General features: G+C 44.0%; 1 protein-coding gene and 1 long non-coding RNA gene across 10 annotated transcripts in view; one reads left to right on the top strand and one right to left on the bottom strand.

The window, feature by feature from the left end:
- Clybl (citrate lyase beta like) overlaps positions 1–17219 on the top strand; it is a 231241-nt gene that overhangs the window by 187916 nt on the left and 26106 nt on the right. For 5 of the 9 annotated variants that reach the window (XM_011245173.3, XM_011245172.3, NM_029556.3 and 2 more), the window contains exons 3-4: positions 12332–12520; positions 16973–17074. In XM_011245173.3, coding sequence (XP_011243475.1) covers positions 12332–12520; positions 16973–17074 — 291 coding nt within the window. Of the gene's footprint in view, positions 1–12331; positions 12521–13784; positions 16428–16483; positions 16649–16972; positions 17075–17219 lie in introns of those variants that run through there. The other 4 variants (XM_030247995.1, XM_030247997.1, XM_011245175.3 and 1 more) reach the window with 4 other exon arrangements.
- Gm5089 (predicted gene 5089) overlaps positions 6770–17219 on the bottom strand; it is an 85468-nt gene continuing 75018 nt past the window's right edge. Inside the window, exons 3-4 of the long non-coding RNA NR_033326.1 lie at positions 9403–9448; positions 6770–7146 (exon numbers count right to left, since the gene is read on the bottom strand). This is a non-coding gene — a long non-coding RNA (predicted gene 5089). The remainder of the gene's footprint in view (positions 7147–9402; positions 9449–17219) is intronic.

A 17219-nucleotide genomic window follows, 5' to 3' on the forward strand; every position in this document is an offset into this window, starting at 1 on the left:
CAGTTTTCAATTTTCCTTATGAGTCTGTCTTTTGCATATTAAAATAAAACCTTGGATATCTTGCTCCACTTAGAGTTAGAGAAAACAGATGTGTGTTATGGTAGGGGTTGGGGGTAGGGGTGGCTTCGGGTGGGACTGTGATGTTGTTAGAACTTTAATGTACTTGAGGACAGGTGTGTGTGTGGCCAGATGGGATGGCTTTCCCCTGTCCTGCATGTCCAGAGGCTTCTGCCCGCAGAACTGCCAGCCCAGGAGGCTTCTGTCTTCATCTCTCAGGAAGAAAGGACACCATTTCATTGTGACACAGGCCATCCAGCGTCCACACAATCTGTTCTGCTAAATCGCACCTGGGGCTGTTCAGAGATGGATCTGGCAAGGTTTCTGGCTGCTGGGGCCGAGGCCCCTGCCTCAGAAGCCAAATCGCGGCAGTGGTGCTGGGCTCTGAGTTCGCCACTCGGGAAATTAACCTACTTGTTCTCACGTTAAACGCTTTATGAAAATTTACTGGGCGCAGAAAGAGGAAAGAAAACCCAAGTGGTCGCTCAGTTCGCCTGCCTGGCTGGCACTGGTGAGAGAACAAAGCTGCCGAGGAGTGGATGAGAAGGGCTGGCACGAGAAAGGTGGAAAACACCGGGGAAAACCAACAGTGCAGCTAGCCCGCCATTGTTTTGTTAGCATTTCTGGGGAGGGGGCATTTAATTAGACAGGATTCTGTGTGTGGGAGTTGGTGCGCCTTGTGATAGGATACACGTTCTCTGTAGCGCTCATTTGCAGCGGGCTGTGGCATGCTATGCTTCGAAGAGAAGCCACTTCCTGTGTGGTTGGTCCCAAAGGACAGCCCTCTGTGGTGACCAGACCACAGTTATCAAAGTCTCCCCTTTCTTAAAAAAATTAAATTAAATTAAATTTTAAAAATGCATATAAAGAGATGATTCAGCAGGTAAAGGGGCTTTGCCACCAAGCCCGATGACCTGAGTTGGATCCCTGGAATCCTCATAATGGAAGAAGAGAACCGGCTTCTGCAAGTTGTCCTCTGACCTCCACATGTGGGCTGTGTCACACTGGAACTCGACCACTCCACACACAAAATAGATAAATGTAATTTTTTTAAATAGGTGAAGTATTGTTTTATGGAGCTGGGGTGTAGCCAAATCAGTACCCTGATTGCCTTAGTGTGTGTGAACTGGATACCTAGCACTGCCTAAACAGGTTAAGTTCTGCCAGGACTCTAAAATTGGATTAACAGGATCAGGAGTTCAAGACTATCCTTGGCTGCTTAACCCTGCATAGGGAGTTGGAGACTAGCCTGGACTGCTGAGACTAGCCTGGACTGCTGAAACGTTTATCTTTTTAATAAAAAGTTACCATTGTCCTCTCCCCTCTCCCTCTTTCTCCCCCTCTTCTCCCCCTCCTCGTCCTCTCTCCCTCCCCTCTTACCCTCCTTTTAGGTTTTTAGAGACAGGGTTTCTCTGTGTAACCCTGGCTTTCCTGTAATTCACTCTGTAGGCCAGGCTGGCTCTGAACTCAGAGAGCCACCTGCCTCTGCCCCTCTGCCCCTCTGCGCCTCTGCGCCTCTGCCCCTCTGCCCCTCTGCCCCTCTGCCCCTCTGCCCCTCTGCCCCTCTGCCCCTCTGCCCCTCTGCCCCTCTGCGCCTCTGCCCCTCTGCCCCTCTGCCCCTCTGCCCCTCTGCGCCTCTGCGCCTCTGCCCCTCTGCCCCTCTGCCCCTCTACCCCTCTGCCCCTCTGCACCTCTGCCTCTGCCTTGAATGCTGGAATTAAAGGTGTGTATTGCCTCTGCCACCACAGCCACCCCTCAAGGCCACTCCTCAAGGCCACCCTGGCCATCTTTTTCTTTTCAGTGTTGATTTTAAGGAAAAAATAAAAGTGAACAAGGTGGAAAAATACAACCCTTTACAATACCTGTGACTCTGTTCTGGAAAAGCAAGATCCTTTAGAATATTGGGATCAGCGAGATGGCCTAGCAAATAAGATCACTTGCTCTTAGATCAGATAAGATCAGATAAGCCTGGTGACCCAAGTTTGATCCTCAGAATCTGATGATGGCCAGGCTAGCCTAGTCTACAGAATGAATTTCAGGACAGCTGGGGCTACATACAAGAGGAACCCTGTCTCAAAAAACCAAAGCCAAAACAAACCAAAATCAAACCAAAAAACTCGGTATGATGGGAAGGACCCAATCCTCAGGTTGTCCTCTGACCTCCATGTTCGTGCCATGACGTACATACTTGCCCCCACATAAACACATATGTAAAAGTACCTTTAAGTACCTACCAATTTACCACCTAAAGGAACAAAATAGGCTATGTGTGGTGGCATATGCTTGTAAACATAAATTTCCAGAGGCAGAGACAAGGAAGTACTATAATTTTGAGTCTGGTCTACATAGTGAGTTCTGGGCTATCCAAGGTTATTCAGCAAGACCATATCTCTGAAAGGGGGAGAAGAAGTGCCCTGAGTTAGGGATATAGCTCAGTTAATTGAGTGAGTGCTTGTCTAATATGCAGGAAGTACTGAGCCTGTGATTTCCCTGCACTTGGGTGGTGGAAGCCGGAGGGGAGGAGTTGAAAATTACCCTCCATTACATAGGAAGTTTGAGGCTAGCCTGGGATACATGAGACCCTGTCTAAGAGAAGCTCTTGTTTGGAAGGGTTTAGGGGGCTTTTTGTTGTTCTTTTTTCTTTTCTATTCTTATTTTCTTTTTCCTTTTTTTTTTTTTTTTGGTCTCTTGTATTAACTTCTTTGTAGCTTTAAATCCTTGGTGATATGAGAAGCAGTTCAGGTGAGGCACTTGATCCGGTTTGTGCATTGCTAAAATAGCTCCTTCTCATTTTGTTTCTGCTAACACACACACTATTGCCTTACCTAATTTTTCTTTTCCCCTCCCTTGCTGGCTCTGAGGAAGACAAATGACTACCCTAACAGATTTTAATTATCTACATTTGATACTCTGCTTTGGGAAGACAGGGAGTCAAGGGTTTGCACTGGCGACTCGCTGGAATGAGGCTTAGCTTGGTTTGCTTCGTGACAAGCCCCCTTGTGCCAAGCCTCCAGGTGATTTTCCTTCTTACACTACATTGCTGTGGCTTCCACTACATTGCTGTGGCTTCCACTGCGGACGCCAGATTCTTTGTGCCGATGTCTTAGATATTGCTGAAACAGCACAGGTACTGGAATTTCTGACCCCAGTGTCACTGTCTGTTCATAATTCAACAAGAATGGACAGCCTGGGAGAGACGTGGTTCAGCGGGTCTCCAAGTCTCGGTGATGAATAGAGAAACATGTCTTTTTACAAAGACGTAAGCTAGAGTTTAATGTAAAATTTATTCTTGGCCTGGCAGGATGGCTCAGTAGGTAAAGACACTTGCACAAACCTGGTGACCTCAGTTCAACCCCCAGAACCTACCTAAAGGTGGAGGGGAGGAAAAACTCCCATATTCACTCTGTGGAGTATGTGGCAGCCCGTCATGCACATTCACACAATACAATAAGTATATTTAAAATTTTTGTTTTGTGCTGTGCTGTGCTGTGCCACACTCTATAGACCAGGCTGGCCTTGAATTCAGAGACCCACCTGCCTCTGCCTCCCAAGCGCTGAGACTAAAGGAGAGCGACACCATTGCTCAGGTTTGCTCCCCCCTCCCCCACACACATTAAAAAACAAAAACCAAAAAACCTAAAAAACTAAAACAAAAAGTAACTCAAATTGGCAAGAAAGTTGTGTACCTGAAGATGACCTTGACCTTCTTGATCCTCCCTGTCTCCTGACAGCTGCTATTACCAGTGAGCCCCACCACACCCAGGCTGTGTGGGTCAGGATCAAAACCGGGTCCTCAAGCATGCTAGGCAAACACTTCTACCAAATGAGCTGGGCGCCCAGTCCCAACAACTGGTTCTTGATGTTCACAGGAAGAGGAAACTTTTGATCTCTTTTCCCACAATGTAGCTAGAGGAAGTTACCTGACAGAATATGTTGCCAGCATCATTTACAACTGTTCAGGCAGGGCACAGGTGATGCGCCTGTTATCTCCAGCATGTTTGGACCCTCAGTAAGCCTGCCTCATTAAATTATGAACCGATCACTCTTGATTTACCATTCAAAAGAATGAAAGCGCTGGGACCCTGCCCCGAACGGGTGATCCACGGCACCTGCGGCAAATGGCGCGTTTCCCTTCTCATAATGAAGAAAGGTAGGTGCTGAGTTCTTTGATGACAATGCTCCCTTTTGCTTGTTTACTTTGATTCTCCCACGCAGACTGCGACCCAGCAGGAGGGCTTTTAAACCAAAACAGTTAATTACCTCCTTTAACCCAGAGAAGTCGTGAAATATAAATACGGAGAGAAAGAGAGGGCAGCTTGGCTCCAGCTGTACTTTGTATCAGTTGGGAAAGGGAGACACCTTCTCAGTCCTCCGGGGGCAGGGTGGAGGGAGACCAATTAGAGGGTGTGCTCAGTGAGGTGGCTGGCCACCCATTCTGCTGTGTCAGTGGGCTGGATCAGGAGTCCCCAAAATGGAACCCCACGTGCAAAGTTGTGTTCTGAAGATAAATAGGAGTGAAGTCACTCTGAGCCTGGAGGCAAAGGAACAAGTGGGTGGGTCTGAACAAGGACCTGACCAAGGTCAACTCCTGCAAATGCAATCATGGGCTCAGGGCACCGGGTCCAGAGGGACTTTAGGGTGTACCTGTGAATTCATGTCCTGTCATCTCTTCAACCTTCTTTCCAGTGGAGCACAGCATTAATTCTCATTGCTAAGATATCGTCTTCAGAGACTTTTGTTTTTCTGTGTGTCTTACCCCCCCCCCCACACACACACCCCCGAATTAAGCAGGGCTCCCACCTCTGGCTTTATATTTACTAGCCATCCACTTTGTGTGTGAGTGGTGTGTCTGTGTGAGGGGGGTGGGGTGGAGGGAAAGGAGAGAGGGGGAGAGAGAAGGGAGAGAGAGAAAAAGAGAGATGGGGGAGGAGAGGGGGAGAAGAGAGTGGGAGGGAGAGAGGGAGGGGGAGAGGGAGAGAGGGGGAGAGAGAAGGGAGAGAGAGGAGAGGAAGAGAGAGAAGGGGAGAAGAGAGGGAGAGAGAGAAAGAGAATGCATACATGCACATTACCTATATGGAATAGCTTTTAGGAGTCAGTTTTCTCCTTCCACCATGAGTTCTAGGGATCACCAGTCTTGTCCATGGCAAGTGCCTGTATTCTCACAGCTATCCCATCTGTCCATCTGGGCTCTTTTCTGGGGGCTGTCTGTTCCTTTTGCTGCTGCTACTAGAATTCTTAGTTTTCAGAGGCTTCGGCCCCAGTCCAGGCCTTCCTTGCCCCTCCTTAGGCCCTGTGGGGAGGGCCACTCCTGCCTATGGGCAGTAGGTTCTGTTCTGCTGACTAAATTGTTACTTCACTTCCAGTCCTATGGACCTGTTATTACTCACCGTATAGAGCCGAGATGGGAATATTAAATTGGTGTAGCCACTTGGAGAACCAGCTCAAAAGGCTGAGCATACAAGTTACCATGTGACCTAGGAGACCCATTTTCTTTTCAGTACAAAGATAGAAATGTGTGTGAGTATTATACAAAGTGTTAGAGCATGTTCCACAGCAACCCCCTAAGTAGAGGGCAATCTAGATGTCCATTAGATGATGTAAATATAATGTGCCAGCCAGGCAGTGGTGGAACATGCCTTTAATCCCAGCACTTGGGAGGCAGAGGCAGGCGGATTTTTGTAGGCCAGCCTGGTCTACAGAGTGAGTTCTAGGACAGCCAGGGCTGTATATGTCAGGGTTAGGGTTATGTTATGCCATTACCATACAATAGGATATTGTATGACAGTAGAAGGGAGGGAACTGGTGGATAGTAGGATATTCGTGAACCCTGATACCACTTAACCACAAATGGCAGAAGCGACTTACAGAAGGTTCTTTATGATGTCTCTGAGCTTCAGAACAAAGCAAATGTGCAGAAAGAATGGGCGAGTTATATGTTGTGTGAATTTTATCTCATTAAACCATTACCAAAGGGTTGAAGCCACGGCTCAGTGGTGAAGAACAATTGTTGCTCTTGCAAAGAACCTGAATTTGGTTCCTGGTACCCATAACCATATTGAGTATGCCCATGACCACCCATACTCCAATTGTGGGGCATTCCATGCCTTCTTCTGCCCTCTGAGAGCACCAGACATGCCTGTGCTACATACACACAAAAAAACCAAACAAAAACAAAACAAAAAAAAATCCGAAAACACCACCACCACCGAAACAAACAAACAAACCCACCAAAAACTCAAATAATTGTCTATAAATAACAAAGTAAAAGTTATAACTTCAAAATTTCTTTTATTGTGAAAATATCCAAACATATGCAAATGTTAAAGAGAATTGGCTTTTTAAAAAAGTATATATTATTCATTGACCAGCTCTCCAAAATATGAACAGTTTAGAAATCTTTTCAGGATTTTTCCCTTCAGTTTTATTACCAGAATTTTGAACATCAGAAAATTTGTAAGATCATACAGCGAATGCTGTGTATTCCCTGTTATATTTTTTCACTGACATGTTAATTCTGCCTGCCTTCATCTGTCTGTCCTCTTGTTCACCATGAACTCATTCTCTAAAATTCAATGTAAGTTGCAGACAACCCCACTCTTCCCTACTGTGCACTTGTTGTTGAGATGGGTATTTATTTATAGTTCTTCAGAGAAATGCACAAATGTAAATCCTTTGCTCCTTGATGTGAGACAAATGTAGTGCTCATGTGGCTCAGAGCCATTTTTCCTTTAGAAATATTCTAAACTTTTTTATACTTATTTGTGATGGGGTGCATGCTGGAGCATACCTGACTTGTGCGGAGGTCAAAGGACAACTTGCACAAGCCAGTTCTCTTTTCTGTAGTGAGGTTTGGGATCTGACTGAGGTCCTCAAGCTTGGCCCCAAGGACCTTGACCCTCAGAGCCACTCTTGCTGGCTGCCTTAGCAATGTTTTTAATTGCTTAGAGCCTGTGAAATAATTTGTTGTCATAGAGTTTTGGATGTCATCCTTGTCTTTTGTATGTTGTGTTTGCCGCCTGTAGAGTAGATTCAGTCTTCAGCATGAGAAATTCCAAGCACGTACTGTAAGCTTCCTGAGCCTTCTCAGTCCTTGAAATGAAATGAAAGATGGCTTGTGATATTTTTGCTATAAGCCTTTGTTTTAATGTATCATTCGCGATAAACACATAAAAAACAAAACAAAACAAACCTCTCCTGCATCTAAATCTGTGGTTTCAGAGCAAATAGGAATGACTTGGGGAATCTTGCAGGACATAATCAAGGGATGAGACTTTAAAACAGTTAATACACAGAATGTCATGGAGGCAAGTCTTTCTTTCTCTCTTCCTTTTATCCTTCCTTTTCCTTTCAGAAAACAAACCAAGACTTCTTTTCCACAACAACAAAACCCAATGAACTAGAAATTCATATGATCAAAGTATATCCTGTGCATATTTGAAAATATCAGAACAAAACTCATTATTTTGTACAATTAATGACCTTTTGAAAGTCAACACTGTCTCTTGTCTAATGAAACACACTACCAATTTGCAAGAATCAGGAAACATGGTTTCAGTTACTACCTCCCTTTGAGTGGTCCCTGTAATGACAAATTCTGTGCATTTATGAAGAAGTGCAATATGGTCTCCTTGTGATGACTTTTGTGTCACAGGAATTTCTGATTTTAATTATAAATGTCTAAAAAGCAGATGAAAAATTAGGTCTTTAAATGGAAGAATTTAGTCAAAGGTTTTTTTTGTTGTTTTGGTTTAACCTAATTTGACCTGGACAACTTTAGCTTAAAGATGCTGATATCAGGACCTTATAGTCAAAACCTGGAAGAGGCCATACCTGTGACATCACTTGACCAATAAAATGAGTTAAGATGAGCCAGTATTAGAACATAAGGAAGGGTTTGGAACACAAGGCATGGCATTTGTCTTTATGGAATGAAAATATTAATTTTATATATGTTTTTTATTACAAATGCTATACATCTCCCCTGGGTCTAGGATGCCCTTCCTATTTCTTAATTACCAGATCTCAGCCTCTGATGGAGGCAAGCTTTCCTCTGGTCCCATAAAGTGTGTACTTTAACCTTCACAGTTTTGGGAGAGGAGAAGGGGAGGGGAGCTGGGGTAGGAGGCTGGGGAGGAGGCGTTGATTCAGATGTTAGGGAACTGTGCTGATGCTGTTATTTAAGGCACTTATTTGCGTGTTTATACTTTGTGGTTCTATAAATAAGCCAGAGGGGGCTCCTGGTTGTCTAGATGTTTCTTGAATCCTGTGCCCTGTCTGTCTCATCCTATCCGACAGTAGAATTGATGCCCCTCTAATCCCTGGAAGTTTGGGGCTAATGAACTGACTGCTGAGCGGCCGCCACGGAGCTTGGTCCCAAACTATACTGTACTTCACACTCGATTTATTCTCCAGATGGCGAGACTGTGCCGCCCCGCCGCGAGGGACCACCCCTTCCACTGGAGTGTAAAAGTGGACGGATGTTGTTTTCTTCGCAGATCTCATCGTTCTGTGCTAGAAACTCGCGAGGATGATTAGTCATTAGCTTTAATGGGTGCCAATTGAACCAACCGCACGCAGATTTTTCCTCCCTTAATTTTGGAGGCTGCAGGTCTTGGGGATGGTTGATTTATCTGCTTTCCTACGTCAGCGGAGCACGTCTCCTCCCCAGGTGACAGGAATCCAGGCTCTGAAATCATAGCACGCCTTGGTTCCTGGCCCAGACACGGCCACATAATACTGTAGCTTATGGATAAGGACAGTTTTATTAGCCTCTGGTCCACTGCACCAAGTAGCCCGTGGCACGGAATATCGATCGGTCGCAGGAACTTTGGGAAGATTCTGGTCCCAAAGATTCTGGTCTGTGTCGTTTTGTTAGTGATATAGTCCCCCCTCAGCCTAATGAGAACAACCTTCCCCCAAAACATCCTTTCTTTCCCCACAAAGCTCATTCCTTTTTGTTTTCAGCAAGTTACTCTAAAGACCCCATTCAGAGTCTGCCAGGCACCTGCAGACCTCTTCTTAACCCACCTAAAGATGGAGATGGAGGGAGGAGTATCGCCAGAGAACAAGAGGATGCATGAAGGGTTGATGGAGATGATGCGAGAGATGGTAGGGAGAAGTCAGGCAAACAGAGTTCAGAACGTCTCTCTCCTCACAACTGGGTGGACCAAGCTAACAGAATACACAGCACTAATTGTTCTGAGGAGCTGTCTTTCTCTCAACCCAACAGATGGCATGGGTGTGTTTACTAGCACAATGACATATTTCACCATTAAAAAAAAAATTCCACACACTTGTTGGCTGGTGTAAATTTAGTAAGGTTGTTGGATATTTTGGGATACATACCAGAGGGATCCATTCTTCATTGATGTAAATTGTAGCAAGCAGCAACCTGTTAACAAGAGTTTGGGGTGTCAATATACCTCAGACCCAAGTCTCCATTTTTGGAAAGGTATAGGGTGATGCCAGGAGAGAGCTCCCTGTTCATTCTGTGCCAACAAAACAAAACAAAAATCAAAACAAGACAAAAACAAACAAAAACAAAAACCAGGAAAAGAAAGAATACAATGTTGAGTTCTCAGTGCTCATTATTATAACTGGTTAACGACTAACCAGATTATGCGCAGAGACTGGAATTAGGTGCTCTGCTTGCAGCCAGTTTTAAAGGATTGAGTTTTACTCAGTGAACAGGAATGCGTGGAAACCATGGCAATCCGACCTCAGATGAAAATCACAAGCAGGTTTATAGCATGAGCTGCACAAACAGTTCCCTTCAAATCCAAAGGAAATAGCCAAACAGCTTAGCGCTCAGATTCTGAGACACAATTTAAGAAGTTGCCAGGAATTCTGCATCATCAAACACACATGCTCGGTGGACGTTTGTTTGTCTTCCTTCAACAAGGGTCTTGCAACGGAGACCAGGCTGGCCTGAAACTGGACATCCTCCTTCCTCAGCCTCCTGAGTGCACCATCCTACTCAGCTTGACTGTATGACCATTTGACTTGTTCTCCCCCCCCCCCCACCCCCTTCAGAGTTTCAAGTCTGCAAGGCTGACTTGCTGTAGGGTGTGAACTCACAAGTTGGAATGTTTACAAACCCAAGCTATCCAGAGTTCATAGCTGTCCAAGCTGTGTGCAACATGACCTGATTCTTAGGTTCTCTGAGGCTGTGAGTCTGAAAATGGGTACTGGTAAAAGCATAGGAATCCCTCCTTCTACTATAGACAGCCTTCAAACCGTGCGTTCCCATTAGCTTCTTCAGCGACGGTACATAGCAGAGTACCTAAGTGGGATTTGCACTATGGAATAACCAAGTTGGGTGAGGGTGGGTGCTGGAGGGATGGCTTATATACTTCTCTTGCAGAGGGCTTGTGTTTGGTTCCCCATACCTCATCAAATGTGGCTCACAACCATCTATGACTCCAGCTTCACGGGAGTCTGATGCCTCTGACCCCTTTTGGCATCTGCGCTGATGTATACATACTTCCTACAACACACAGACACGCTGTGAAAACAGATTTTAAGAATTTAAAAATGGAAAGAATAGCATCATGTGGACTCAAGCCACTGTTGGGCTCATGAGATTTCTCTTGCTTTTGCCTCCCTTGGCATAATTATTCACAGCCAACACTCTGCAAATCAAGTCTGCACAGAGACACCCTAAAGTCCTTCTGGGTGCCATTCCCATGTGACCTAATAACTGTAAGCTACCCTTTCATCACACTGTGTAGCTCAGACCCCAACTAGAAGCCTTCCTGGTTTCCATGGAGAGGTAGGCTTACTTATGTCTGGTTTAAATCAACTGTCCTGGATTGTCTCTGACTGGATGTAGACTTGTATTGGCTTAAATAATTCGAACTTGTTGCTGTTTGTTGTTATTTTAGATAGGCTCTTACCATGTAACTCTACTAGGTATGGAACTCCCTATGTAGACCAGGCTTGCCTCAGCCTCTGTGTTCTACGTGGCCGTGTCTCCTGAGTGCTAAGGTTCCACCACTTGCAGCAAATGACTCATGGTTATCTGTACTTATAGCTGTAATTGTTAGAAAATTGATGAATATTTATATATACACACATACATACACACAAACATGGTGCACACACATATATATGTAACTAGTGCCTATGGATGCCAGCAGAATGTATCACTCCCCTGGAACTCGAGTTACAGACAGTTGTAAGCCACCACGTGGATTCGAGGACGTAAATGTGGGTGCTCTGCAAGAGTAGTGAGTGGTCTTAACCAGCTCCAAGACTTTTTAAAAAATGCATTCATCAGTAGTTAGATGCTTTAAAGTTTTATTAGTGTAATGAAAATTCTTCCCAAATTAAACTATCTTTGATAAGTGTTCATTCTGGCAGTGAGAATTTGTTGAGGGCTGTTGGCAAGATGGAAGACTTTATTTTTGAAACTGGAATTGGCGGGAAATAATGGCCCCAAGAGCTTCCTTTCTCTCCACACCAACCCCCACCCCTTAGTGAGCTCCCCCTCGCCCACCCTCCCACAGTCTTCACCTCAAACTCAAAGCTAATACATAACGTATTTGGGCTCATGCAGTTTTTCTTGGGATAATTCAAATGTGACTCTCAGCTTTTCATAACTGCAGCAAAGACTGTCAAATCAAAGAAAACAGTCTATTTGTCACGCACTCCATAGAGGGATTCCTTGGTGATGTTATTGTTTCCACCTGAATTAGTGGGAGTCTCTCACGTGGTAGTGAGCGTCAGACTCCTGTGGGCACCTTCTTAATTGAATGTCAAGACACAACTTGGTCACAAAACAAATAAAATAAAAAAGATGATTTTTTTTTTTTTAAAGTGTGATGCCTGGGGAGCAGAAAAGCAAATGCTTAGCTTTCCCCTAATGTGAATATGCTGACAGGTGACATTGCCACAGTCCCGATGGCATGCGGTTTCTAAGACTTATTAAATGAAGAGATGTGAGTAAAAGACCTGGAACCATGTTTAGTCGATAGTTAATGCTCAATCAGTTAATTAGTCATTCTAACCTCTTCAGTTGGAAAGCACACTAATGAGTGAATTACTCTGCCATTCAGAGGTATACCAATATGCATGATGGAACATTCCCCATTGTGTTTCAGTCATCTTAAACAGTGTGCAGAAATCATTCATTTTCAGTATCAGTTTGTGGGCAGAAAATGTGTTGCTCTAATCAAATGTCTATGAGTGTCCATCAGAACTCTATAAACTATTCGTTGGGTTTCCTTTAATGGTAAGAATACATTTAAGGAGATACATTTCTCAATATTTACAGAATGAAGCTCGATTGAGAATAGCAAAAACTCTTGAAGACTTTGACCTGGGCACAACGGAAAAGTGTGTGAGAATCAACTCGGTGTCTAGTGGTCTGGCTGAAGTCGACCTGGAGACATTTCTACAGGCCAGAGTTCTTCCCTCTAGTCTGATGCTACCAAAGGTAGAAGGTCCTGAAGAAATCCGATGGGTAAGTAATAGTGCTTCTCTGTGCAGCACAGGCCAGCTCAGGAGTCACCCAGAGAGAGTGTAGACAGCATCCATTTAGAAATGCACACACAGGGCTGAGGAGAGAGCCCATGCATGGATAAAACAGCTGCTCGCACGTGTCAGGTTCTGGATTCAGTCGACACCATGAGAAAAACGAGAGACAGGAAGAGAAGAAAATGTGGCTGGTATTAGCTTGATTTGTAGAATGTTTGCCTAGCATGCACAAGGCCCTGGTTTGATTCCCTAGCATTGAATAAACTGGACGTGGTGGCAAATGCATATAGTGCCAGCATTCGGGAGATAGAAAGAAGCAGGAAGATCAGCAGTTCAAGGTCATCCTCAATTACATAGCAAGTTTGAGGCTGGTCTGGGCTCCTTGAGACCCTGACTCAAAAAAGAAAGAAGACGGGATTATGAAAAGTGAATGGGAAAAGCTACCATTTCCTCCTCCCTAGAATCCAGGAGTCCCCAGCATGTTTCCCAGAACAGCTTTTGGTTTGGAAACATCACTTTTGGATTTGTGGTTTGGTCCGAGCAGTCTCCTCAGTAGCCCTCACAAATCAGCCCCTGGACACTTAACTTTCTGAGCATCTACCCTGCCATTGGAATGCCAGGGCTTCAACTTGTAAGAGCTATGATGTAGATGGTTCTGGCTGAGGCTCCTCTGAAGCCATCGTAAGCATCGAGGAGGTCTAGCTGCATATGAAGCAAAGAGCCCAGGGAAGGGAGGAAAAGGTCACTCCTAAGGGCAACTGGAGGAAGAAACAGGAAGCTTTTAACTCGTGGTTTTAATTAGCTCAGATATTATTTCCTGAACAGCTCTCTGGTGCGCCCTTTTTAAAATTACTGTCAGGTGTGTTTTCATTTCATGACAGACTTTTCAGCCAATAAAAGCCTGAAATGTAAAGTGGATGGCATGTCAAATTACTTAAGAAAACTTTGAAATGGGCCCAATTATTCTATGATTGTTTTAATTGTGAGATGGAGAGGGGATGAATAGGGGACTTACTATTATTCTGCAAGTACCTTGAATAAAATGCCATTTTATTATGCCACTTGGGGCAGAACCTTTGGGAGTGACTGGACTGAATGGATGGTGGGGGTGGCGGGGGAGCTCAAAGCACCATTTCATATTATCTTAAAGGTTGTGGATCTAGCCAAAGCAGTATGCTAAGTAGCTGCTATACCTGGTAAAACTGCTACCAAAAAAAAAAAAAAAAAAAAAAAAAGATTAATTCACTTTTATTTCATGGGCATTGGTGTTTTGCCTGCCTGTATTTCTGTATAAGGATGTAAGGCCCCTAATGTTATAGTCGGTTGTGAGCTGCCATGTGGGTGCTGGGAATTGAACCGAGATCCTCTCGAAGAGCATCAAGTACTCCTAACTACCACTAAACCATCTCTCCAGCCCCAGCTGCTCACTGTTGAAATCCACCTGAATATGCTGGATCACCTGCCACTCAGCATTTGAACTGTGGCCTGAGCAAGTTGAAGTGTGCTTGTGATAAGTAAGATGCACATATGCCTGAGTTTAGAGACTTGATGTTCTTTCCAAGTAGATTAAGTAAAATGGAGAGTATCTCAAAAATTTTAATATTGATTCCATATTGCAGTAATAATGTTTGTACTCTATTAGTTGAATATAAGATATGAGAGGCCACTCTTGTCTATTTCACCGTATACTCTTCAAATGTAGCTACTAGAAGGTTGAAAACCATCGTACATGAAAATGCTAAGGTATTTGTGTTGACAGCTCTGCGTTGGGATCCTCTTAAAGACTGGTCACCAAGGGCTTGTGTTTACTTAGTAAACTGGAGATCTCACCAAGGTTAGTTAGGCTTAGCTGTTTAGAGCGTATGACTGTCCCGAGGGCTCCAACACCACTCAGATATGTATTAAGTTGATGGAGAATTCTGAAGTCCCTCTTTCTTTGGTTCCATCCATTATGCCTCTTAACACACGCACTTGCTTAGGATGGGGGTTATCTCCCCAATTCTGAGCTACAGCTTCGCATCGCTGTTTCGAATCCTCGGATGTGAGGGAGACGCTGAAATTGAAATAGGACTTCTAGTTAGCAGAAGACTTTGGGGCTGTTTATTTTTCCTCTCCGTTTGTATTTATGCGAAGCGTAAAACCTCAAGCCTGACGCACAACTGAAAGATGGGCTTACTTGTTTTCTTTTGTGTGAGAATCGCCCGCTCGCCTTTTGTCGTTAGTGTGGGCTCTTGTCTGACTGGCACGGCTTATTGGGCTGTAACAAGCGTAACTCTGCCTCTTTTGTCGCGGGACAATTCTCCCACAAATCCCAACAGTGCGTATTCTTCCAACACGCTATTGGGTGTGCACTGGAATTGAAAGAATTGCTGAGCCCTGCTACTTCACCTCCTCCCCAGTCTCTTTGTAATTCTCCCCCCTTCTTTTCCTCACGCCCCCCTCCCCAGTCCCCTCCACCTCGATGAAATGAACACTTTACCAGGCCGGAAACATTTAATCGTCTCCTTTTGAAAAAATTAATTGAAACTTCTCCACTAGTTACCTTTTGTGTTAGTACTTAATGCAATTTTTTAAGAAAGAAGAGGATGGGGATGGGGGAGGGGCTAGCATATTTAATTTTTAAATGCCCCTATTGACTATAAAGCAAAAGGCATTGGAGATTTTTGTTCATTAAGAACAGGGGATATCTTGTAAAAGATTTATCTAGTTGTAAACTTTACGAATTTTGCAGTTGTAACGACTATCCCAGAGAATAGTTCAAGTAGCCTTGTAAGTTTTCTTTTTTTTCCCTCCTTCCTTCCTTTCTTTTTTTTTTCCTTCTTTTTTAATGAGAAAAGAAAATCAGTAGCTAAGTACTCAACACCCAAGCCACCAATATTTCACTACTCATTTTCAAGTTTAATTGTAACATAAATTACGTTTTATTTTTCACGGCGTCTGATACCATACAGGTTGCCCCTGAGCTTTCTCTCAGCCCTCTCGTCACCCTGGCTGTTGTGTGGTGGGTTATTCTGTTCCCTGAAAGTTACTGAGAGGTGACGGTGACGCCGGCTAAGAGGGAGGGGCGGAGAGCCACGGGAATCATTCTTCATTACTGAAAGCTGTGATTTATTTTAGCCTAATTGTAAAGTTACTGCAAATCACTCAAAAGCTTTTTAAAGATCCCAATGATTAGGTATTTTTAGGGGGGGGGGTGCAGGCAGGCAAGGAGGGGCAGGTAAAAAGGGAAATAACACCTCTAATCCTGCTTCTGGTAAATAGGCTGCCAGCTTTTAAAATGAGTTTCCTTTCTATTAGTGAGAATATTATGCTAAGCCTTAAGCATTAGTTTTTTTATGTTGCCATAGCAGCCCTATTCCTGCAGGGTTGACCTGTGATGATTACAGTACAAAGCTTATAGGGTCTTGAAACCCCCTTTGAAGATGAAAAGTCTTTGATGGTTTATATTTATGCAAATCTCTTAGATATGATTTACCCAACTGAGACTGAATGGAGAGATGATTAAAATTCCCTTTTCCTTTGATATCCATTAATGGCTGAATATTCCTTAAATTTAAATGGATAGATATGTTTTCAACTTTATTTACAAAAATATCTTTATTATACCTGTGTTTCTTTCTTTCTTTCTCTCTTTCTTTTTTAATCTTCCCACATCTTATTAGATCTAGATAGACATAATAGATTTACAATTTAGATTGCGGGGCTCCCTCCCCCTGTTTTTGAACCGGGGGTGTGGAGGATCTGCAAGCGCTTTTGTATGTTTCCAGATGATAGATTTTGGAATTTGGGCTACCCCACTGGCAGCACAGAGCTAGCTGTGAACTGGTCTCATGGAAAAAATTGGCAAGCTTTGGTCTTCAAAGAATTAAACTTCCTTTTTAAGGTCTTCCTAGGTAAGCTTAAAAAAAAATATATGAAGAAAACCCTCTGGAACAAAGGATAGTGGCGCTATAACGGATAATTCGGATTGCACATACGTAAAAGGCAGCCAACAGTTGCACATGTGTTGGTGTTGGGTCTGAAACAAAAAACCGAAGGGCAGGTAGAGAGGTCTGCTTTGTTCTGAGCGCCTGCCATTTGCATTCCGTGGAGGAGAGAGGGTGATAAGTCCTGAGTAAATATGTTTTCCAGGGAAACATTTAAACTGGGGATCTCTTTTTCCCTCTCGCTCCTAGGCCTCAAAGTGTTCCTTTCTGAGGGAAACGGATTGTGGTGTTTGAGATTTCCCTGTGATTTGGGGTGGTGGGGGGGACCTTGTTACCTTCAGTTTTCTCTGCTTTCCTTCTTCCTTCCTGCCCCCTCCCCATTCCTTTGTGTGGATGCTGGAGGCTGGGGTAGGGTATTTCCTCAGGTCAGAGGCTTTTCAGCCTTGCTCTGTCTGCATTTCAGGGGCTGAGCTTCTGTTCTGTCTAATCACCTATGACATCTCTGATTTTAGTTTTCAGACAAATTTTCACTCCACTTAAAAGGCCGAAAACTTGAACAACCAATGAATTTAATCCCCTTTGTGGAGACTGCAATGGGTTTGCTCAATTTTAAGGTAAGGAAGCCATCCCTAGCGTGGTCATGTGAGTTAGTATTTTACTTTGATTTTCTAAAGAGAACTTCTGGTTGGTTTTTTGTTTTTTGTTTTTGTTTTTTTTTTTAATTTGAACATCTACTTAAATTTTTTTTTAAAGAAAGAT

This window comes from Mus musculus, chromosome 14 (assembly GCF_000001635.26).
Source record: "Mus musculus strain C57BL/6J chromosome 14, GRCm38.p6 C57BL/6J".
Lineage (NCBI taxonomy): Eukaryota > Metazoa > Chordata > Mammalia > Rodentia > Muridae > Mus > Mus musculus.